This window comes from Heterostelium album, assembly GCF_000004825.1.
Source record: "Heterostelium album PN500 unplaced genomic scaffold PPL_scaffold2, whole genome shotgun sequence".
NCBI lineage: Eukaryota > Evosea > Eumycetozoa > Acytosteliales > Acytosteliaceae > Heterostelium > Heterostelium album.
The window spans coordinates 476871-501129 of record NW_008805064.1 but is presented as its reverse complement, the minus strand read 5'-3'; the positions used below and the strand labels follow the sequence as shown (position 1 = coordinate 501129).

The following is a 24259-nucleotide window of genomic DNA, read 5'->3' as shown; positions in this document are numbered from 1 at the left end:
AAAAAAAAAAAATAAAACGAATTTTAAAAATGAATACTGAATCGATCGATCTTTTTAGGACTTCATATCATATAATACCCAATCTTAGATTTCTTTTTTTCAGATTTTTTTTTGTTTTTTAAAAAATGATGGTTTTTTTTTAACTTTTCTTTTTTATTATATTATTTATATTATTTTAATTTGATTTCTCTTTATCATTATTGTTATTATTACTATTATCACTATTATTATTTGATTGTTGTTGTTGCTGTTGTTGTAGTTTTTTGCTTTTTTAGCTCTTGAATTTTTATATTCTTGAAATACTCCGGCGACAATCGGAAAACATACTGGTACAAAGAGTGGCGTGTAAACAGCGTATTTATGTTCGTCTGGGAAGTAGAGTTGAGAAAGCATGTTCTTGTCAAAGAACGCTGTCTCTGAGGAGGCGAGTGCGATCTTTGATGCGCGCAACGCACAGAGACGGTCGTGCTTCTCGAGGCAGTGGTGCGCGCGGTCCAGTGCGTCGGTGGCGTTTGCCACGAGATGCTGGATGTTGTCGAGTACACGCATATTGGGCAGTCCGTCGATGAGTGCTGCCAGCGAAGTCAGTGTCTGAAGTGAGACGTTCACGTTCTGCTTGGTGTAGCGATCGATGAGTTGGTCGATGTGCGCGTCACTCACACGCAGACGAACCGCTTCGCTTGGCGAGAGGTGGTGTAGACCGAGCAGTTCTTGTAGCTGATAGCGGAATGTCGCCATCTCATTGTGGAGTTGTGCGCTGATATCCAAATACTTGTTGTCAGACACTTGAGTGTCGGCGGTGTCGACAACGTTGTGAATGATGATTCCACCCCACTGTGGAATGAGGAATGAATTGATGTTTGACTTGTTCTTTACGTCTCTAATGTACAGTGGTGATTGATTGTTTTGTGATGGAATGAATATAATGAAATTCAATGTAGGTTGATTGGTTGATGATGAACTATCTACAAAATGATATCAAATTTGAGTTAACAAGATATATCAGTCATATCTATGTAAATATCTAGTTAACATACCTAAATTCCATTCATTTGGATTGATATATTCAGATAATGATTGTAATGGTATATTATATTGATTTAAATCTTTGTCAAATAAAGGTGTTTTCATAAGAGTTGCATAATGTGCAACTTTTGATTGAATTGTAAAGTTTGCAATATCTGATATTTGTTCAATGAATGGTTCTAATTGTGCTATTATATATATATATATAAATTTGATTAGTATTATTATTATTATTATTATTATCATTATTATTATAATGATTGTTTTAATTTAAGTTGTAGTTTACATTTAAAGAGTGATGGGAAGTCCCATCTTGGTATAAAAGGTGATGAAGATGGATCTGCATTCAATAGAGTAAAAGAAAGACAATATTCAGTTGCACTCTTTACAACAGTATCTCTATTGTTATTATCACTTGTTTTACTATATAGATAATCTTTAAACAACGACCATTGACTATTGTTATCAATATTATTGCCACCACCACCACTATTATTATTATTTAATGTATTATTTATTTGTTTATTAAAAGATTGTATCTTTGAGAAATCTACATTCGATCGATAGGTTGTTGTAGTATTCCACCAAACTGGTATACCCAATGCAAATAAAACGATAAATGTAATAACTATTGACAGTCTTTTGCCTGCCATCATCTAACTAACTAAACTCTAACTATCTAACTAACAACTAAACTAAACTAAACTAAATAATTCTTATAATATTTATATGTACATATATTATTAATCAATTGATGATAAACAAATTAAATATAGTTTAAATTGATTAATTAATTTGAACTTCAAAAACATAATTATGTTTGTAATTTTTTTTTTACAAAATCATGCACACAAAAGTTTTTAGTTAAATTTTATTTTTAAATAAAAAGATAAATAATAATATTTATAAAGTTAACTAGTTACAAAATAATTCTAAGATAGCTTTAAGTTGTGAGTGATGAACGATTGCAGATAGAAAGTCTGGTGGCGATTGACTAAAGAAGATGTAGTGGTCATTGTCCAGCTTTCTTATATAAATTGTTTCATATTCATTGACATGCAGTATAAGGTTGTTGGGAACTCTAGGTTGTGGAATGCACACTGTTGTTATAAGTTTTAGGGTTTCAACTGATTCCGGAATGATTTCACTGTCGAGACGTGATAAATCAGTTGCTGTCTCAATAGACATTTCTTTGATGGAGTTGTTGTTGTCGTTGAATTTCATCAATGTCTCTATATCATCCAATCTGCCATCACTCTGTAATACGTTTAGCTTGGTCACCGACAAAGGAATCGCAATTTTACTCTCCCCAAACAGTTCAAGTGAAAGTGTCGCAACACCAAACGGAATTTTGATAGGTTGTTCCAACGGTGTAAATTCGTTCTGACAAACATGTAACTCCTTGATATCGAGATTCTCCAATGATTCTTTGTTCGATCCATTGTCACATATCTTCAGATAATCCAAACGATATTGTGATTGATGATCGGCGGCCGACGAGAAAATCTCATCCATTTGATAGGTTGCATCAGCGATATCCAGAGATTTGATCGATGTAGGTAACTTTGATTTCAATGTGTGTGGAGCGACCAATGTTTGGAGAGAATCCGGCAAGTCGCTAAGATCGATAGTGAATTGTTCCTCTTCACTATTATCAATGCTCAAGTATCTGAGATTCGAAAGTGATCTAATCGCTTTAATCCATGTTGGAGGTGCACCTTTCAGGGTGAGAAGCGACGTGGGGAGTACACCGACATCTTCGATCTCTGTATAGTGGCCAGAGTAAAGCAGTGTTTCAAGGCTGGCTGGAAGTGATCCAACTTGCAAACTAGGTTTATAGAAGGCATTTCTAAGTGTCAGAGATTTGAGAGTGGCTGGCAGTACACCAGGTTGCAAAGCTTGGTCAAAGCTCACACCAAAAATCAATTTCTCCAATCCGCTTGGAAGAACACCGGCTTTGATAGGACGATCGAATTTATCACCAAACTTTAGTGACCTGAGATTCGGTGGAAAATAGCCAGCTGACAGTGCTTCATCGAATTTCGATGGCAAAGACAACGATGTTATATTCATCAGTAAGTTATTCCTACTGCTACTGTTAACACCCAATTTCGATAGATAGAAATTCTTGAGTTTGACAACATTCGGTTGTGATTGTACCCAATTTCCAAGAGTCTTTAGTGCTTTGCCTCTGTCATTAGAATTAAACTTTATGTTTGTTTTTATTTTATAGATATTCGATTTCATTCCATTATCAATAGTTTCAAGTTTACCTATTAATTATAATCATAATAGTAATAATAAAATTAATTTTATTCAATTGATTCTATTTAAAAATAAAAATTAAATTTTAACTTTACTTGGATTTTGTATATGAAAATCATATTCTTCATCGTTGTAACAATTGTGGTGGTCGTTTTGAATTAGAAGTGTACATCTACTCTTTTGATTGATAGATTTAATGAATATCGATTTAAAAGAGTTCAAATAGAAATGATTTATCTTTTTCTCATCGATGATACTGATTGCATTGCTATTAAATATTAAATATTTATCTCTTTCAAAGTACCACCTTCTACAGGCAAAACTAAAGCATATTCTATCGATATTGTCATCAATGAAATAAACAATCTTTGATAGTAAAAGATGTGGTAGCAAACATATATGTTTATTATTATTAATAGAAACAGACATTTTTGAATAAAATATATATTGATCTTTTATTTTGGTAAAAGTATCAAGTAAAAATAAATCAAATTTTTCTTAGAATTTTTTTTTTCCAATGATCTTTTGTCATTTTGGTTTTTATTAAAATGATTGTCAAAGTTATCTGTTGGTTTTTTTAAGATTAATAGATAACTTAATTATAGATAAATAATAGAATGTTTAGTGGGATTGATGATGATCATATGAATAGTGGTCCTCGTGATATCGATGGTGAAGATCAAACTACTAATAACAATAACAATAACAATAACAATGATAGCGAAGATTACAGTCATGCCAATCATGAAGAACATAATCATGATCATACCAATTTAAATCATTCATCAAACAACAAGAAACAGAATAACAATTTGGGTGCAGGTGCTGGTGATGATACTAAAATGTAGGATCTATCATTATAATATTTAATAACAAAACAATCATCATCATTATTAATTGACATCTGTTATATTATTATTATTTAGGAAATCATCTATTATGAAAATATTAGTAGCAACAGATAATCATCTTGGATACTTGGAGCGTGATCCGATTAGAGGTGACGATTCATTCAATACCTTTGAAGAGATTCTACAGTATGCACATTCACTCAAAGTCGATATGATATTACTGGGTGGTGATCTCTTCCACGACAACAAACCATCGAGATCTTGTCTCTACAGGACTATCGAACTCTTTAGAAAATACTGTCTAGGTGATTCACCTGTGAAAATACAATTCCTTTCAGATCAAACTGTTAATTTTATGAACAAGTAAGTATTGATTAGACCTATAAATTAGGATTTTGGTAATATATTACTAACATAGCTTATTGCTAAATGAAGATTTCATACAGTAAACTATGAAGATCCAAACTTTAATATATCATTACCGGTGTTTTCAATTCATGGTAATCACGATGATCCAACTGGTGAAGGTGGTTTGGCTGCACTCGATTTGTTGAGTGTGAGTAATTTGGTGAATTACTTTGGCAAGACAGAGAATATCGATGACATCTCGGTGTACCCGTTGTTGTTGTCAAAGGGTGAAACGAAAGTGTCGATCTACGGTCTTGGAAATATCAGAGACGAGCGTCTATATCGTACGTTCCAGAAGCAGCAGGTCAAGATGATGCGTCCGATCGAGTCGAAAGACGAGTGGTTCAACATTCTGGTGCTGCATCAGAATCGTGTTGCCCACAACCCAAAGAACTACGTACACGAGCAGATGATCGACAATTTCATTGATTTCGTTGTTTGGGGACACGAACACGAGTGTCTTATCAACCCACAGGCATCGTCGATCGGAGAATTCCACATAACACAACCCGGTTCCTCTGTGGCGACTGCACTCTCCGAGGGTGAATCCAAAGATAAATTCGTTGGTCTGTTAGAGGTCTTTAAAAATCAATTTAGATTCAAGCAATTCCCACTGAAAACGGTCAGACCATTCGTTTTGGATTCCATTGTTCTAGCGGATAGCAAGATCAATCCGGCACAGCAAACCGAGGTGTTGGAGTATATCGAGGGTAAAGTCGAGTCGATGATCGCCAAAGCCAAGGAGAAGGCAAAGGGTAAGCCATCGGAAACGATGCTTCCCCTGATTCGTCTGAAGATAGATTACACCGGATACTCAACGATCAATCCTCAAAAGTTTGGACAGAATTTCGCTGGTCGTGTTGCCAATCCCAACGACATACTATTGTTCACAAGAAAGAAGGTTGCATCCATACCGAAATTCAACGCCAATCCATATGAAAACGAGAAGAAAACAGACGATAAGATTAGAGTGGAGGATTTCATTTCCGAGTTTCTTGGAAACACAGCATCCGATCGTCTCTCTGTTTTATCTGAAGCCGACCTACATATAGCGCTACATAATTTCGTTGAAAAAGAAGAAAATGATTCAATTTTAAAGTATGTAATTTTATTTAGTAATGTTTATCATTAATTATCAATTATTAACATTTAGTTTTAAACAACACATAGTCTTGTAAATTTATCTTTAAATAATGCAACACAATTTTTGCGTAAAAATGTAGCACCAAAAGATGCACATCCAACATCGATTCATAAAGTAGTGGAAGAGCATTTACCTTTGAATGTATTAGCAACCGAGAAGACAGCATTACCATCGACAACAACAACAACAACAACAACTTCAACAAGAGCAGATAATAGTAAAGATAAGAATGTTATGATGGATGGTGGTGATGATAATAATAATAATAACAATGATGATGATGATGATGTACATAAATATGCAGTTGATGAAGATTTCGATGAAGATTCACATAAGGATGATCATCATGGTAGTGGAGTAAAAGATGAACCAACCAGTTCAGAGGATGAACTGTTCAATGTAAAAGATACAAATATTTTCAAAACACCTGAAACAAAGAAACCGGCAAAAGTTAGCACACCTAAATCATCACCTAGAAAACCTAGAGCTTCTCCCAAATCCACTCCTCCATCAACACCATCTTCTTACGACGACAGTGCAATTGTGCTCTCATCCGACAGCGACAACGAAGAGGTCACTCCCAAGAAAAGAGGAAAGAAACAAACTACTCCAACGGCATCAAAGAAATCGAAAAAATAAAATACTTATTTTATATGTACATATCCATCTCAGTTAGTAACTGAATTGGAGATAATTCAATAATAATTTATCAACAATGTTTATTTAATAGTTTTTGATTATTATGATAGATGTTGGTGGTGCAAGATCATGAATTTCTACATGATGGATATATTTTCATCATACTTCTAGAGTGGCGTTCTCTCGAAGGTATTTTACAATATCTAATTGTTTGTATTGAATGGCATTGTGCATTGCTCTACTTCACTTCTATTTTCATGCAAGAATCTAACGATATCAAGTGAGAAGCATGCAACATTCTTCATTGTATCTGCTGTGAAGTATGAATTTTTCCTGTTCTCTTGGAACCATCTATCCATCTCCAGTGGTAAATCTCTGGAAATATTGGCTTCAGGGATTTTTAGTCCTTTACTCAATGTTCCATACCTGTCTGTTGGTCGATTGGCTTGAATCCATTTAACAACTTCGAATTGGTAGTTTTCAAATGTTGTTGGAAAAGCAGCTCAAGAGGAGCCTGCTATGTGATGATTTGATTCTCTTAATTATATAGATGATGAAATCGAGCAATCCTCTTCTTCCAGCTTCTATCATTGATTTGGAGTGGAATGTAAAATTACAGTTGGAAGTTATCACCCAATCGCGAGATTCAATCGTGATTTCATCAATTACATCATCTAAATCCCAACTCAACTGCAATAGTAGACACCTTTTATTTTCAATATTTAGGAAGTCTAATAGAAAAACCCAACCTAAAAATGAAATTACATATTTATAATAAGTTTTATTTGCTACCATTGACATTAATTATAAATATAATCACCATTTTTATAATCATTCTTAATTAAATTCTTACAATAATAAAATAACAATTATTTCTTATCAAATTTACAAATATTTTATTTCAAAAAAAAAAAAAAAAAATCCAAATGAACTTCAAATTTTATGAATTTAGTTTGTTTTTTTTTAAATAGATATTATGTAAAGATGGTAATCTCTTAGATACACGTACTTTGGCACTGGTAGATGATATTTTAATTGTAAGAATCGTTTAAAAGGTAAATTGTAACCTTTGATGAACAAGTGTACAATCATGTGTTTTTTTTTAAGAATAGAGAGAATATCTAGATTTTCTGATTGGATTAATAATCTTGGTGAATCTATATCCGGTCCCCATTAATTTCTTTTGAAAAATAATATCTTTATAAGTTATTATTATAGTATTTAGATAGATATTTAGGTGACATCACATACCAACCCAGTTCCCATATGTCAAATTTAAAATATCTACACCTCTTTATTTGAAGATGGTTATGTTGATGATGGTGAGACATGACATCTTCTCGTTGGATATCAACCTTTAATATATAAATAGAGAGTTGTTGATTGCTATTCAGTTTGTTTACTGTTTTAGTTATTGTTGTTTTATCATGACAAAGATATTACTTTTATATTTATTACTTTGTTCTATATCATTGTTTATTAACACCATTCAATGTCAGACTACATTAGGAACTAATCGATATCAATTTCAATGTTGTTTTGAAATCAATTGTTGATGTAAGTAATCTTTTTATTAATTACTTATATCACTATATTTATATTAACTGTTGGTTTTGCAATTATCTTTTTTCAATATTGCAATAGACTAAATATTCATTTCAATATGACTCTAGTTTAACAACCCCAAAGGTTACTTTCACTCTTTTAAGTTCATCTAATGCTTTTGGTGATCTAATCTCCAGTCCAACAACGAGTGAAGTTCTCATTGGTTCAGGACAAAAGATTGAAGCTACCATAAGAGCACCAATCAACTACCAATTCAATTCGATAACTTTTCAAGCTTATAGTAAAGCTTCGATTGATATCAATGGTTTGAAATCAAACATTATTGATATACAAGGATGTACAACCGATATATGTAAGTACTAAATAATCAACTAAACACCAATATAACTATATCTACATCTTATTTACATTCATCAACATTCAAATAAATTTAGCATCTCCAATTAAATTGACAAATTTAATCAGTAATCAGCTGACCATTTGTAGCAAATCTAGTGTTACTATATCTGGATTCCAATTTTCTGCTACCACTGGTAATATCAATATTAATAGTGATCAAAATGTTGAACTCAGTTTCCTCTATCCTTATGTTGGTAGTATCAGTGGCTCTACTTCATCGTCGCTGACACCAGTCATCAACGGACTATGCTCACTGAATGCACCGGTTGTTGCAAACAACAAGAAGACTATCCAAGGAACCTGTGGATCTGGTGGATCGAGTAGTGTACAAGTTACAGGTTTGACAGGTGTCAATATCGTATCACCAACCAGCAGTGGTTCATGTCCAACTCTCTCCACCTGGCGAGATCCAGAGCCATCGTTTGCCGCACCAACATCACCAGCCATTCCCAACAATATTCCACAATTTACAATCAACTATCCAGCTAATATTGCATCGTTTGCAATGCTGTCGACTTATCGCTCCGACACTTCATCGATTTCCAATGGATCTGGTAATAACGTCGGTGGAGTATCAGTTGCAAACGCCTTGCGTGCCAAGTTTGGTGGTCCATCGGAATTCCATGTTGCTTCCATTCGTGGAAATAAATTCTTTAGAGCCGGCCAAACCTATCAGTTCAACTTCAAGTCGCTACTTGGTCAGGCACCAACTTCCAGTATTCCATTCGTTGGTTTTAATCTATGTATTTACGATGGACTAGAGGTAGATGCCAATAGAATATACTTGGAACTAAATCCAAGTGAATTGGTTGCTTGTTATCCTGTAAGTGGATCGCTCACCTCCACCACCAGTTGGACAAACTTCCAAGTGTCATTTACCATTCCAACAACCAAAGATATTGTAAAGGGTTCGATTGGTCTACACGTAAAGTTTACCTACGTCTATCCAAATGACCAAATCTTCTTCCTTAAGGATTTAGACTTGGTTATTCCATCTCGATCTACAACCACACCACCAACATTGTTAACCAGCGATAGTGAACTAGTTACTCTTCGTAAACCACCAACTACACTCACCCCACAAAATAGAGCCAACTGTCCTCATTTACAAAACGATCTAGTACATTGGCATGATCCGAGCACATGGGGTGGAGCCGTTCCATCTCCATCGTCAGTGATCACTCTACCAGCCAATAAGAAAGTTTTGATCTCCTCGTGTTCCATCTCTGATAGCTCTGTCATCTTTAACAAGATTATAGTTCCACCAACCAGTGAACTAATCTTTTCAGATTCACCAATTCAACTTAATATCAAAGACCTCTATGTTCAAGGAAAGCTGCTTATTGGTTCCAAAGACTGTAGAATTCATTCCAATATACAAATTACCTTCCATGGTGCCAGAACAACTACTGATACCATTGCTACTGGACTTGGTAGTAAGGGTATTGCTGTTGCAAGCAGTGGATTCATTTCTATCCAAGGTAAACAATACAAGTCTACTTGGACTAGATTAGCTGCCACTGCCTATCCAGACGAATCGATCATTTATGTACAAGATTCAATCAATTGGGAAGTTGGACAAAAAGTATTGATTACATCATCCCGCTACCATAACGATGCCCAAGAAGAAACAGAAAACGAAGTATTAACCATCGCTGCAATTCAAGGTAAAGTCATTCAATTCACCACACCTGTACAATTCTATCATTATGCTGGACTGGAATACCAAGCTGAAGTTGCCTTACTCTCAAGAAGAATTTCTATAAGAGGTGCAAGTGACTCTGATACCGAATCTTTTGGTGGTCATATTCTTACGATGGGTAACGGTCAATTCTCTGGTTTGGAACTAACCAAGATGGGACAACTCAATATGCGTGGTCGTTATCCTCTCCATTTCCATTTGGCAAATCACGTTACCAATAGTTATATCAGTGATTGTTCAGTTTATAACAGTTATTACCGTTGCTACACTATTCATGGTACACACGATCTTCTCCTCACTGAAAATGTTGCTTACAATGTCAAAGGTCATTGTTACTACATTGAAGATGGAATTGAAGAGAACAACACCATTTCCTATAACTTGGCTTCCAAAGTAGCAACAGTCGGTCCTGGTGCTGCCGGTAGTGGTCAAGGTGGTGAAACATTCGTAGAAAGTGAAACTCTTCGTCAGCCTGCAGATTCTAGTTCATCTGGATTCTATATTACCAATGCCTACAATAGAATTATTGGTAACAGTGCAAGCTCTGCCTGGGCATCGTATGCATTTGTAAAGCTTCCAAACTCTGTCGGTGCATTTAAAGATCAAGTATTCGACCCATCGTCAAGACCAAACTTGGAATTCGATGGTAATACAGCTCATTCCATTGTATCAACATTTTATTTCGGTGCTTGTGTTTATGTAAATATCTATAACATTGTCAAACCAATATTTTTCTAACTAATTTTGATTCAAATTAAAAATTGATTAGGTAGGAGGTAAACTTTATTATGAACCAGGTGATAGCAGATTATATTATATGTCTGGAAGAGATGAACGTGAGACAACCGATGTCAATGGTAATCCAGTTTGGATGAAGTTTACCAATACCAAATCCTATCTTTGTTCCGATGGAATAAGTCACTGGGGTAATAGAGTTGATATCGAGAAATACGAATCCCATGACAACCATCGATCGGCAACAGTTTTCGGTTCTTCATCAATCCGATTCGCGCTTGTCAATGGTAGAACACCAAACACTATGCATCCATGGAGATTGAATAGTCTTCACATGGTCCAAGGATTCCAGTTCTACGATACCTGGACACAAACCATTCTCACCGATGTAAACTTTAGAAACTTTATTAGAAATCCATATTATAACGATCAAACAGATTATCCACAGTATCAAGACAACAGAATATTCGTATCAATGACTCACTCCACTTATTATAAACCACAAGGTATTTCCGTGGTGAGGAACATTACATACAGTGGTGGCCAACCAACCTCTCAAATCATTGGACATACCGTACAAGAGACTGACTCCAGTCGTTATTTCAACTTGATCGATTCGGATGGAACCGCAACCCAGAGATCAGGAACTCCAACTATCGTAGGTAGCCATTTAGACTGGTGGAGATTTGATAATACCTGCCAATTCCAATCCGACTGGAGAACCTGGTATTGCAACAAAGGATCACGTGAGATTGGAAACATCGATCTTCTTGTTCCGGGTCTCATTGATCAATGGGCTTTAAATGATAATATCGTTGGTTATTCTCATTTGTTTGGTCCAAACATCCCATCCACTCCAAGACGTTCATCAATTGTAAGTGGTAATGCCGGTATCACTGGTGTCACCGGAATCGGTTGGTATGTCTACTTCACCACACTTGGCGGTCCTTCCTCATTTGATATTCATACACGTATGATCCCATATGGTCAGTACATCATTCTAGCTCTCAAATATCCAGCAGGTACTACCTTCACTGGTCGCACTACCTATGAGTGGTCAACTCCGCAACAGAGATCCGTCCTCTCAAGTGTTTCAAACTTTGCGTCAGTACTAAATGGCAATGGTAACCAGTATTATTTCGATGGAAATCACCTCTACTTGAAACTTGTAAATCAAATGCTAACTGGTAACCAAGCTGAAGAACAATTCCAAAGAGGTGGAGCAAGACTCTTCAACATCTTCACAGGATTCAGATACCATGTGATTGCAACTTGTCCAAGCAACAATTGTCAATCGGCTGACACAATGCCAAATAAATGGGTTTAAATAAACAATTTTTTATCTTTGTTGAGATCAACACAGTATTAGTTTCGATAGCAATTATTATAACAACAAATTTTATTTTATTTTTTTCTATTAATAGGTGATCCGATTTAACTACCAAGCGATCCTTCAATAAAGTAATCGACACGTTCAGAGTCGGATTCGGAATCAGAGTCGGATGCATTAGTAGAGGTGCTACTCATGTTCTTCTCTCTGCTGTGTGATTTCAGTTTGTTGTTTCTCTCGTTGAGTTTCTTTTGTTCTGGCTCTTCGTCGTCATCGTCACTGTTGAAGGTTTCTTCGGTCTCTGGCTCTGTGTGACTGGCTGGTTGGTTGTAGCCGACCGAGTAACGTTTCTTTTGGATCAAACGCAACATACCCTTAGACGACCAGAACTGATGCTGAATTAACTCGTATTCCTGGTGCAACATATTCAACTGACCGGTGTTTGGATTAAAATATGACTCTCCACACATCACCTTTCTCTTCAAGCAAGCAAATATAGTACTATGGATAGTAGCCAAAGATCTATCTATACTTGTATTATCTATTTGTGGAATCTAAAAGTAGAAAGTAGAATAGAATGTTGTTGAATATAAATATAATATGAATTGAAGTGAAGTTGTTGAACTTACTAAAATTGAATCGGCACCTTGACACAGGTAGTCATTGATGATACGGATGTTCTTGAAATATTTTGTATATTTGTTTTGGTGTGGATCGAGTGTCATGTATTTCGAACGGATGGCAAATCTTTCTTTGTGTTTAGCTTCGTTACTTATATACATTAGGAATGGAATACACGACGGATGTTTCTTTACTAGTCTAACAATTAATCTGGTATCAAGATGCACACCTTCCACTATCAGCGATTCATTTCTCTTTTCATAGTGGTCGATCAACACGTCCAGTTTATTAAAGATCATTTCATTCTGCGCTTCATAACCTTGTAAAATCTAATTAAATTAAATTAAAATTAGTTTCAAACTATCAAATTAAAATATATATATAAATAAATATTAGTTACTTTTTCTTTATGTGATAATGATGGATCGGAAATGATTTCACCGGCATGATAGGTAGATGCCCATAATATAGGTGATTCTGTTCTGCTGATGAATTTCCTCAGAATCTGACGGATGTTGTCTGTGGATATGACAGCGGCAAATCCGATACGACTGGCGAGAAGTGCTGTCAGTGTGCTCTTTCCGCAACCACTGGTGCCACCCAACAAAATGGTGAACGAATGCTTCTTCTCTTGTACATCGCAAGCCACTGGGAAATCAGAGATATACTGTGGCTTTGAGTATTGGTAGGTGGAGATGATATATCCAACGATGTAAAAGAATGTGCTCTTGAGCATACCGACGCAGTAGATGGTGTCGGTCGCATTCGAGTTGAGAGCGACCACCGTCGAAGTGGAAGTCGGTGGAGTCATAGGACAGCGTTTGAACTGCAGGCTCTGTGAATGCGCTGCGACACGGCACTTTTCAAGTTGCTCAAAGATGGCACTCGTAATGTGACGGGCATGGATCGATTTGCAGCCCATGAACTTCAGTGTCAAATTCAAGTGAAATCTTGCATATCTCTTTATACTATTGTTATCATGAAATATAGTTGCATCTTTGACTTCAAAGAATTTTGTGAAATCGAATATCTAATATAATATAATAATTAATAATCTTGTGTTTTTGATGGGGTTGATGTTGATCAAGTTTCTTACTTCTTTGTTTTCAGACATGTCGGCGGAAGACGGGTTTATGGTGAATGGAGACTGTAGGATATTCTTTAGTTTATCGGGAGATTTGGTGGAGAGATGCTTTAGGAATTCATAGTTCTTGGGAACCGGTTCATTTTGGTATTGGAATGAGTTGTCCGATAGCAGTGAATCCTCTAACACATAGATATAAGCCAATGTACCATCCTTTACACAATCTGACATCAAATGATGTTGATTCAAATGATGTTGTTGTGGTGGTTGCTGTTGTTGTTGTGGTTGGTGTGCAACTTGATTTGGATGGCTATGATTTATATCCATTCTTTCAAATCTACAAAATATAATCTATAATCTACACAAAATCTAATCTGTTCTCGTGTAATCCTTTCATATATAAACTATATATAATATAACAATATTAATAAATATTACAAAATTGATATTCTAAAAAAAAAAAAAAAAAGCAACAAAGAAACAAGCAAGCAACAATAAAGTTTAAAGATTTTATACTAGTAGTATTTCAATTCTATTGTTGAAGATATTTGAAGTTATAATATTGTGTGTGTGTTTTGTTTATATTATGTACATTTTAATAATATTATTTTTTTCAAAACAACAACACTCACTATAATTATTTCATATTCTGTGTTGTATTATTTTTAACACAGTTATATAACTTATTATGGCTTTGGAGTAATAATTAATTAATGTGTGGGTTGGTTAAGCACAACACAGCAATAAAAATAACACTTCAAAACAAAACAAATAAAATATCTTTTTAAGAATTGTTAAATAATGAACTTACTATTGCTGTTGTTGTAAATAATTATTGTCAACGGTGATGATGATGATTTTTAACTTTACTGTATTATCATTAATTATCAATCCATTATCTTAGCTTATTAAAAATAATTGTTTAAATTAAAATCAAAAAATAAAAATAAAAAAAAAAATTCAAAAATATTAATTTTTTTTTTTCCAATCTTTGAATGAGTGTTTTGTTACCCACTGGCAATTGAATTGAATTGAACAGGCACTGATAGTTTTTGTGGATTACAAATAATTGTAAGTCCTCGCTCGATTTGAAATTATTTGTTACAAGCGAACAAACTAAACAAGATAATTTTAAATTAAGTTTACTCTTTTGTAAATCAAAAAAAAAAGGGTTCAAAATTTAATTATTAACAATTGAAAATAGTAAAACTTAATAAAAACAATTAATAAAATAATATTTATAGATTACTTTTCTTTATCCATTGATTTTATTTAACTTCTTTAACACTAAACAAATAACTTAGTTATCTAAACAATCTAATGTTTTTATGTTTTTTTTTTTTTTTTGATTTTTTAAAAATTCAAATTTTGTGAAGGCGGGTAAATTTACAAAACTGAATTAAGAATAGTTATGAATAAAGTTAACTTCATTTGCTATTAATATTAGAGACATATTAAACAAAAAAGTTAATAGAAAATATGAAAAAGATATTAAAGTTGTATTTATAGGTGATGGTATGTTTATAACTTAAGTTATAGGTAGTTTCTATTTAACATTCATTAACGTTTGATAAAATATAATAAAAATAAATAAAAGCTGGAGTAGGTAAATCTAGTATTATTACATCGTTGGTCAATGATCAATTCGTTGAGAATCCACAAAAAGTGGTACCAGAGTTGACGTTGTCCGGTGAATTCTGTACCACTCATATTATTGATACATGCGAATCCGACGAGCAGCAAGGCGGTCGTACTCAGATGCATTTGGAGTTGAAGCGTTCCGATGCCATTGCATTGGTGTATACATACGACAACTTTGATGACAGCTTGCTTGGTATCCGCAACAAGTGGTTGCCACTACTCCAACAACTCAATCTTCAGAAGCCACTGTTGGTCGTAGCCAACAAAGTAGACACTGTCTCACAGGAGGAATACGAACATTCAAAGCAGCAGGTACTCGATACCCTCAATTTCATTGCCTCGCAATACAGTGGAACTCTTCGTTGGATCCAGTGTTCCGCCAAGACAATGGTGAACATACACGAGTTGATGGAGTCGGTTCAGAGTCTGTTGGTATTCCCCGAGGAACCACTGTATAATCGCGCCACAAACCAACTCACAATGGAGTGTTACGTAGCACTCCAACGTATCTTTAGACTGTGTGATCTCGACAACGACGGACTGCTCAACGACAACGAGATCAACTACTTCCAACAGCGTTGTCTTAACCAGCCAATGTCGGCAGAGGAGATCGAAACACTGCGATCGTTCATTGGCGGTCAACTCGAGAGCGGTGTAAGCGACAGTGGTTTCACCATCGACGGATTCATCCTGATGAATCTGCTGTTCTTGGCAAAGAGCACACAGCAGACTTGGATTGCGCTGCGTGCTTTCAACTACGACGATTCACTGCAGTTGGCCGACGAGTATATCCACCCGTCACTTCATGTCGGTACCGACGAGACTGTCTCGCTTTCGGCCGACGGCATCGAATATCTTCAGAGTTTGTTCAAGCGATTCGATTCCAACAACGATGGACTGCTCTCTGACAGCGATCTAGAGAAACTCTTTGCAACTGCACCGTCGATTCCATTCGCCGCTGACTATAAGAACTCTGTTGCACTTGGCAAAGACAAAGAAATCGGTCTCCAATCGTTTGTTTGTTTATTCCAGATGCTCACCAATGTCAGCTATCGTACGACACTCGAGTGTTTTGCCTATCTCGGATACAACAGTATTTTACACGCATCGACCTCACACTTGGTGACAATCTCCAAGAAATCCTCTTTCAAAAAGCCAGTCTACAATATCTATGTTTTGGGTGCAAGTGCATCTGGAAAGTCGACTCTACTCCACTCACTCATCAATCACTCCATCGATACCAACTCAATCGCACCAACAACAGTCGGTCATAAAACTGTTTGTTCACCAGTTGACCAAAGATATATAATTGTAAGTATATCATAAATACTATTAATAGATAAAAAAAACATAATAGCTAACTAATTATTTATTAGCTTCATGAAATTGTAGATGGAAAAGGATTAGTACAGGAACCAAGTGTTATTAATAGAGGAGATGCAATTTGTTTGATGTTTGACGAGAGTGTCAATCAATCATTTGAGTATGCAGTGGAACTCTATAAGATAATATCTAAGAACTATCCTAATATTCCAGTTTACTTTGTACGTGGTCATCACCAGATGGGTGATTCCCCTGCTGCTGCACCATCGAATGAAGTTAAAACTTTCTTTAGCAATACATATAAGAACGAACCCATCGAATTCCATATCAACAAAACAAGCGAAGACTACAAGAATATATTTAGAAACATTGCACAAGCCATACAGAGTTCACTGTCGAAACAATCTGCCGCTGGAACTCAAAAGAAAAATACATCGTCATCAACCAACAACAAATCAAATGCCATCGAAAAACAAAGTGGTTCTACAAGTATTTTGATTCTAACATTGGTATCGGCAGCAGTCGCAGCAGTTGGATTCTTTATTATGAAAAAACTAAAGTAGAAACCAACGACAACAAAACTATTATTATATTATTAAATATATTTTAAGTATATATATTAAATAAAAAAGATATTCTATTGTTATTCTTTTTGTTATAAATAGAGAAGATAATTCATCATTAAGTAATGCTTTATTAATGTATGGTTAAAGATAAAAGTGAAAAGTGTATAGTTGGTTTTGTTTTGTTTTGTTTTAGTGTTTGTGTTGTTGTGTTTTGTCGCAGGACATATATATATTACAAGGTTGTTACAATTATGGATATATTATCTTTGGATTTTTTCGAGATGAGCGATGAATTCAGCAGAGTAGTAGCCATCTTTTCAGTGTTTTGTTCGGTTCTGATCATTTCCATTGCTCTGTTACCAGAGAATACATCCCAAAGACCATCGGAGGCAACTATCAGATGTGAGTGGTACGGTGTCAGCGATATGGGAGGTGAGATATATGGCTCTCCACACAAACCACAATTCAAATGCTTAATGAAGTGATCTCCCAACGCTCTGCTGACCATCAAACCATTGATTCTAGTTTGATTCTCACCCAGCTGAATGCCATCATCTCTAATTCTCTGTTGTTCTTCGGGATCTGTTACTCTATGATCTTTTGTTAAAACCAATGTCTCACCAGCATAACTGTTCAAATAATAATAATATTATTAGTTAATAAAAATGTTATCATTCATCGGTTCACTTCAACTATTTTTAATTATAAATATATACCTTAGGAAAGCAGAAGAATCACCAACATTTGCAGATTGTAAAAATCTTTGTTGTCCAACTCTCCAAATAAGTACGATGGTGGCAGTGGAACCTTCATATTCATATTTCGCCAGTTGAGCATCGACCTCTTTGAAAGTTGCTAAAAATACACCGCTCATATCATAGATTTGTTTTCCACATTCATTCTTTGCTGATTGAATATATTTTAATAAAATCTAGATAAACAAAAATTATTTAGTAATCTATACAGTATTTTTTTAATATAAAAATATATTTAATCTTACATTTGGTAGAATTTCTTTTGCTTTAATTGCAACGTTCTTTCCAGAATGACCGTCAAACACTGCGAACAATGCCATTTGAGGATCGTCGCCGAATGGATGCATTCCCAAGTATTCATCTTCCATGTCTAAACACTGTTTCTTTGCTCGCTTCAAACCCTTTGTATTTACATCTGCCTTTATGGCGTATTCTCTGATGAGAGCGCTGGGTTGTGGTTGCAGCAGTGGGTAGTAGAATTTCGCTGGTGATGGTGAGTGGTCGTATTGTATTGGGAATATCGAGGTGAGTTGACGACTTGGTTGTTGTTTTGTATTGGCTGTGGCTGTGGATGCCGATGGCGACGGCGACGCAGAGTTGATACCGACCGACGTTGAGATTGGCGATTCCAAATTATCGTTGGAAGACGAGCCAAAGAATGAGCGAATCGATGTAGAGTCAGAGAATGTAATGGTACGAGCTAGTTGTTGTTGTTTTTTCTTCAAGTCGGTATCGCCACTCTGTTCCAGTTGTCCTTTGACGCGATAAGCATTTGTCTTTGAGTCAATAAAGAATGGAGTGACAGTAGCGTTGTTATTGTTATTGTTGTTGCTATTATTGTTTCCTTCTCTTCTCTTTGATGGCGATAACATGCCCGGTGAAACAGTGAGGTAGTTTGGCGACGAAGAAAGATTGGAGCCAGACGCACTGAGTGGCGAGCTCGAGAATGAAGGTGGCAGAATTTCGATGGTTTGTTTCAACTCGGCCGTTGACATCAATGGAGTTTCACCGCTGAAATTCAAAGAGATACCGTCGAGGTTGAGATTCTTTAGATCACCGAGATCGCCAATGCTCTTGTTGAGCGGCGAGAAAGAGTCGCCACCTGCATCGGCAGCACTGACAGAGTCAGTTGCCAGACTTTCAATGAGTTGTGACCATTGTGTAGAAGAGGTTGCAGGTGAGTCAAATTGCTGCTGTTGTTGTTGTCCGCTGTTGTCGCCACTTTCCAATTGTTCTTGCAATTGTTTCATTTCGTCGTTTTCACCATCAGCGTTTTGAGTGCTTTGTTCGGCGTCGCTCAATTCTTTCTCCAATTGCTGTAGACGTGGTGACAACATTGGAGGTGGTTGGAAGAATGATGAATCCAAAAACGATGGTTCTTGTGATACTATAACATCGACATTCGATACTCCACTGACACCACTTGATTCACCAAGTTCCTTATTATTACTATCTACTATATTACTACTACTTTCTATATTGATTTCAGGGTTACTATTATTATTACTATTGTTGTTGCTGTTGTTGTTGATTCCTGAAAGATTCAAATTTAGATTTAAATGAAGTTGTTTCTTTATATCGTCATTGTCTTTATCATTGATTCCGCTGTTGTTGTTGCTACCATTGTTGTTCTGTTGTTGGAACAATGCTTTATATTGACGACTGTGTCGCAGTCCATTTGTCGAACATGGTTTCTTCTTTTCCTGTTGCTGTGATTGTTGTTGTAATTCGCCAGTTGTAGACTCTTCGCTTTTTGAGCCATCTATATTGTTGTTGTTGTTGTTGTTGTCGTTTGAAGTTGTGGTGGTAGTTGTTGTTTGTTCACCGAGTGCGTTGATAATCTGTTGTAATGGTTGTGGTAGACTTCCGCGGTATGGGAATGTTCGATATATCTGATAGCCCAGACTCCTTGGTGCGGAACCGCTACCCTTGAGGAAACTGTTATTCGAGCTGTTGTTGCTGTTGTTGCTGTGCACCGACATGGTGGCGCTTGACGCGCTGCTATTGCTGCTCGACAAACAATATTGAGGTTGTCCCTCGATTTCGTTCAGTCCATCGAGTAGCTGTGGTATATTCAACGAGGGAATCAACAACTCGCTCAAATCGCCCAACTCTCCCATGCCAACACCACCGCCAACCTCCAAATCACCTCCATCTGCCGTCAACTGCTGTTGATCAACAATATCGTTATTATCATCATCATCAACAACAACATTGTTATTCTCGTCCTACACATAAACAAACGTAAAAAAGTATTAACACTTAACAATCAATCTATATATTTTATCATCTTTTCAATATCAACATACCTTATAAAATGAAGGAGAGGACTTTGAATTTGAAAGGGATGGTGCCATCATTCTTTTATATCTATATAACTATTGTATATATCTTTAAGAATATATACGAATATCTAATTGTGATCTATCAAAATATTCTAATATATAATAACTACTTAAAAATGGTCTTATTATTACACTATTGATATTGATACTACAAAAAAACTAACTAAAGCTTTAAATTTCTAGAAAATAAAATAGATTTGATAATAAAAAATTAATATTAAGATTATTTATTATTATTGATCAATTTACTATAAACTAATTTCGAAATAAATAAAAAATTTACACTGAGATATGTATTGAATGATTATAACTATGATTGTAATTGTGATTGTAAATTTATGTCAATGGATTGTTTTTTTTTTTTTTTTTTTAACTTTTTGACTGTCTTGTTTCAATTCAAATCAAATCAAATACCACTGTTTTGATATATTAAAAAAGCAATAATAATTAACTATAAAATAAAAAAATAATAAAAAAAAAGGAGAATGAACCAAAAATAATAAATTTAACTATATTTTTTTATATATTTACTTATATATTAATTGCTTGATTTTGATTTGTGATATATTTGTATTGATTTGTGTGGTGTATGTTTTTGAGTTTTTGTATTTGTTTAGATTGTGTGTGTCTGTAATTTATTGAAAAGAAGTCAGGTAGTGGTAGGTTTGTATTGTATTGTAATGAAAAATTGAGTGAATGAATCAATAGACTTGTTTTTTATTTTATTTATATTTTTGATTGACTATTTGATTGATTTGATTGTTATTTTAATAAATATAGTAATATCAATATATAATATATTATATATATTGTCAATAAAACTATCTATCTATCTCACACACTATTAAAAAAAAACACTTGTCCGAAAAAAAAGGAAACATCATCAGGAATTGTGGTTTATAAATATAATACTACTACTGATGATGATGCTGCTGATGATGATGTTGATGTTGATGATGTTAAATCAAACACCACTTTATTCTTCTTTCTATTTTCACATTCATCAAATGGTGTTATTATCCAAAAACAAAATAAAATACAATACATCTGGGTACCACTGTTCTTTAACTATATATATATTCAGTCGAACTAACGACCAATTATCTATCGATATGGAGTTTTCAATTTCAAATTAGATTTGTATTGTTGTTGTTGTTGTTGTTGTTGTTGTTGTTGTTGTTGTTGTTGTTGTTGTTGTTGTTGTTGTTGTTGTTGTTGTGAACAAACAACAAGATTGATCTTTATTGTAATTACAATGTGATATGATGATAATATTATTACTATTTTATTTACTTTATAAATTGGCTATAGTAAATTTATTTACTGGACTTATTATAATTAAACAAAAAATAAATTTATTTTCAAACAAAAAAAACAATAATAATAATAATAACTAGAAAAGAACAATTGTTTTAATATATATCTTTGACACACTGGTTGATCATGATATTTCCACCACTTTTTCTTGTTGTTTGTTTTGCTTTGTTTTTTTTTAAAGTTTATTTTTAAAAATATAAATATCGATATATAAATTAAATGACAAACATCAATCAAAATAATATTATCTATCTCCACCATTTAGTATAAGCTTTGCGAAGTCTGTTGATATTTAGTTGTGAATTATGCAAAGTTAAAGAGAGTGTGTGAGTGTGTGGTGTAAATGTGTTATGTGTTCAAGTTACTATTCAAAAAGATTATATTATTTTACAATCTTCAAAAGTGTTGCTATTAATAATATCTACATACCAATGTTATTCCTATTGGATATATATTCTGCTTTTGTTTTATTTTTATCTATGGTGTTGATGATTTACTTTGCTTTTGCTTTTGATTTGTTTTTTTTTTTTTTTTGTTTGTTTTGCGATTAGGTAGATCTTGTTCTAACTAATTGCTTATTCCTACTCCTTATATTACTTTAAAGTAAAAAAAAATAAATAAAAAGCTAAAAACTAACTCCTAAACAAGTTATTTTGTAAAAGGCTTTTGCTGATTTTTTTTTTAATAAAAATTTGGAAATTTAACTGCCCCCAACGACCGATTTTATTTTATTTGAATAACTAACTATTATATCAATCAAAATCAAATGTCGTTTTATTTAGTTTATTTCCTTTTTTTTTTGATTAATATCTAATCTATAAATTAAATATTATATTATATGTTTATATATTATTTTGGTAATAAATTAATTAATTTAATAAATAAATAAATAAATAAATGTAAATGAAAGATGTGCTTTTTTTTGTTTTAAATATCTTTAATTTTGAAAAAAAGATAGATTGAAAAAGTGATGATAGAAAAAAAACTTTGAAAACAAAAAAAAAAACATCTTTTATTTTAAATCTTCACCAACAGTTTAATTCATTGTTGGGCATAACAATCTCATATGAAAAAAGTGTGGATTGTGTGTACCACACAAACTGTAAAATCAAAAAAAATCAAAAAAAAAAATTCATCAACAGTTTCAGTGACTGTTTTGATTGCAATTCAGATCAGTAAGTGGTGTCCGTTGAAAAAAAAACACAAAATTAAAAATAAAATAAAAAGATGATTTTGGCAATCAATAAATTATTTATTTAATTATATATATAGACTATGAGCTGTTGGGGTGTGTGATTTTGAGCGACTTATCTTTCAAATTCTTTGATTTTCAAATAATTTAAAAAAAAACTTTCTTTTTCTACCTTTATCAAAACTTTGAAAAGTTAACACTGGTGAATGTCTGACTGCCTCATTCACATGAATTACTGAATAAGCTTAACCACCTTTTGATGAAATAATAAAGACAACGAATACTGCATCTCTTCTCTCTCTCTCTCTTTTTCTCTTTGGAAATGAGTAACCAATTGAAATTGCTTTTACTGCTGTTGTTGATTATTGTCTTCATCATTATCATCATCTTCATTATCTTGTTGCTGGTCAACTTCAGTTATTATTCCTCTGATTCCGTGTTCGTCGATGTTGAACTGACTTTCCAGACCTTGAAATGGAAGTGATTTGTAGAGATAGCAGAATCGTTTGTTTTGTTTGTAGTAGAGGAAGATTCGGTTGGTGCAGATGTGTCCGAGAGCATCGCCAAACGATGGCATCAATTGTGACTGTCCTTTGTTGTTGAGTTTCGTTGAGACATGGTTGGTGAGCACCACCGCCACATTATATTGTTGAGCAATCGAGAGCAAGTTTGTCGCCAGCTGCGTCAACACTCTGGTGCGCTGCGCAATATCTTGAAAGTGTCGGCGAAACGGACAGGTAATGCTATCGATCACAATCAACCGGACATCGCTACGCGCCTGGAGAATCGAAGGTAGCATATTGACTAGCGCCAGCTGCTCCAAATAGTGGTGAACACGATAATAGTAAATCGATTCCAAAATATGATTGGCAGTGAAGCTCTCGAGAATTTTACGTCGACCATCACCAACACCATCACCACCGCCAGTTGTTTCATTGTTGTTGTTGTTATTGCTGTTGTCTTTGGAGATTAACTCTAGATGTTCACAGAGTGCCAGTGCCATCTGACGCAGACGCGTCACACTGAAACTTCCTTCGGTATCGATGTAGATGGTTTTGCCAGCGACACCACCAAATTCGACAGGCAAACAGCAGTTGACGGCCAGCTGCAGTGACATCTGAGTCTTGCCAACACCGGGTACACCACAGAACTCTGTCATCTTACGGAGTGGTATACCGCCACCCAGCTTCTGATCCAACTCCATACAAAACGATATGATGTGTTGTGAATGTTCATTCAGTAAATCTAATCCTGTTTTATAATCTGATAAACTACTAATACTATTAATATGTTGATTATATATCTGTTCTTGAAACATTATCTATGCAGAAATTTCTATTTTTTAACTAA

At 34.4% G+C, this 24259-nt stretch overlaps 9 protein-coding genes across 9 annotated transcripts; 3 read left to right on the top strand and 6 right to left on the bottom strand.

The window, feature by feature from the left end:
* Nucleotides 1–165: 165 nt before the first annotated feature.
* On the bottom strand, nucleotides 166–1679 carry pigS (PIG-S family GPI transamidase component; the record flags this gene model as incomplete). The annotated part of the gene is made up of 3 exons (XM_020572528.1): nucleotides 166–965; nucleotides 1038–1214; nucleotides 1313–1679. 3 exons carry the CDS (start codon nucleotides 1677–1679, stop codon nucleotides 166–168), a joined length of 1344 nt encoding a protein of 447 aa, XP_020437671.1.
* A 262-nt stretch (nucleotides 1680–1941) lies between these two features.
* On the bottom strand, nucleotides 1942–3720 carry PPL_01521 (uncharacterized protein; the record flags this gene model as incomplete). Its single annotated transcript, XM_020572527.1, has 2 exons — nucleotides 1942–3299; nucleotides 3387–3720. 2 exons carry the CDS (start codon nucleotides 3718–3720, stop codon nucleotides 1942–1944), a joined length of 1692 nt encoding a protein of 563 aa, XP_020437670.1.
* Nucleotides 3721–3908: 188 nt separating this feature from the next.
* Nucleotides 3909–6333, top strand: mre11 (DNA repair exonuclease; the record flags this gene model as incomplete). Its single annotated transcript, XM_020572526.1, has 5 exons — nucleotides 3909–4135; nucleotides 4218–4505; nucleotides 4578–4702; nucleotides 5207–5648; nucleotides 5721–6333. The coding sequence occupies 5 exons, from the start codon at nucleotides 3909–3911 to the stop codon at nucleotides 6331–6333; spliced, it is 1695 nt and encodes a 564-aa protein (XP_020437669.1).
* Nucleotides 6334–6655: 322 nt separating this feature from the next.
* On the top strand, nucleotides 6656–12062 carry PPL_01519 (G8 domain-containing protein; the record flags this gene model as incomplete). Its single annotated transcript, XM_020572525.1, has 6 exons — nucleotides 6656–6700; nucleotides 6884–6940; nucleotides 7305–7370; nucleotides 7978–8251; nucleotides 8334–10699; nucleotides 10770–12062. The coding sequence occupies 6 exons, from the start codon at nucleotides 6656–6658 to the stop codon at nucleotides 12060–12062; spliced, it is 4101 nt and encodes a 1366-aa protein (XP_020437668.1).
* A 107-nt stretch (nucleotides 12063–12169) lies between these two features.
* Nucleotides 12170–12436, bottom strand: PPL_01518 (uncharacterized protein; the record flags this gene model as incomplete). Its single annotated transcript, XM_020572524.1, has 1 exon — nucleotides 12170–12436. One exon carries the CDS (start codon nucleotides 12434–12436, stop codon nucleotides 12170–12172), a length of 267 nt encoding a protein of 88 aa, XP_020437667.1.
* A 183-nt stretch (nucleotides 12437–12619) lies between these two features.
* On the bottom strand, nucleotides 12620–14097 carry PPL_01517 (uncharacterized protein; the record flags this gene model as incomplete). Its single annotated transcript, XM_020572523.1, has 3 exons — nucleotides 12620–13015; nucleotides 13087–13716; nucleotides 13783–14097. 3 exons carry the CDS (start codon nucleotides 14095–14097, stop codon nucleotides 12620–12622), a joined length of 1341 nt encoding a protein of 446 aa, XP_020437666.1.
* A 361-nt stretch (nucleotides 14098–14458) lies between these two features.
* On the top strand, nucleotides 14459–17445 carry gemA (mitochondrial GTPase; the record flags this gene model as incomplete). Its single annotated transcript, XM_020572522.1, has 6 exons — nucleotides 14459–14469; nucleotides 14879–14922; nucleotides 15238–15285; nucleotides 15368–16722; nucleotides 16788–17293; nucleotides 17400–17445. 6 exons carry the CDS (start codon nucleotides 14459–14461, stop codon nucleotides 17443–17445), a joined length of 2010 nt encoding a protein of 669 aa, XP_020437665.1.
* Nucleotides 17446–17532: 87 nt separating this feature from the next.
* On the bottom strand, nucleotides 17533–20415 carry PPL_01515 (PP2C family serine/threonine-protein phosphatase; the record flags this gene model as incomplete). The annotated part of the gene is made up of 5 exons (XM_020572521.1): nucleotides 17533–17693; nucleotides 17814–17929; nucleotides 18017–18231; nucleotides 18301–20283; nucleotides 20365–20415. The coding sequence occupies 5 exons, from the start codon at nucleotides 20413–20415 to the stop codon at nucleotides 17533–17535; spliced, it is 2526 nt and encodes an 841-aa protein (XP_020437664.1).
* Nucleotides 20416–21504: 1089 nt separating this feature from the next.
* PPL_01514 (putative DNA repair protein) lies at nucleotides 21505–24227 on the bottom strand (the record flags this gene model as incomplete). Its single annotated transcript, XM_020572520.1, has 3 exons — nucleotides 21505–21705; nucleotides 22286–22313; nucleotides 23260–24227. The coding sequence occupies 3 exons, from the start codon at nucleotides 24225–24227 to the stop codon at nucleotides 21505–21507; spliced, it is 1197 nt and encodes a 398-aa protein (XP_020437663.1).
* Nucleotides 24228–24259: the final 32 nt, after the last annotated feature.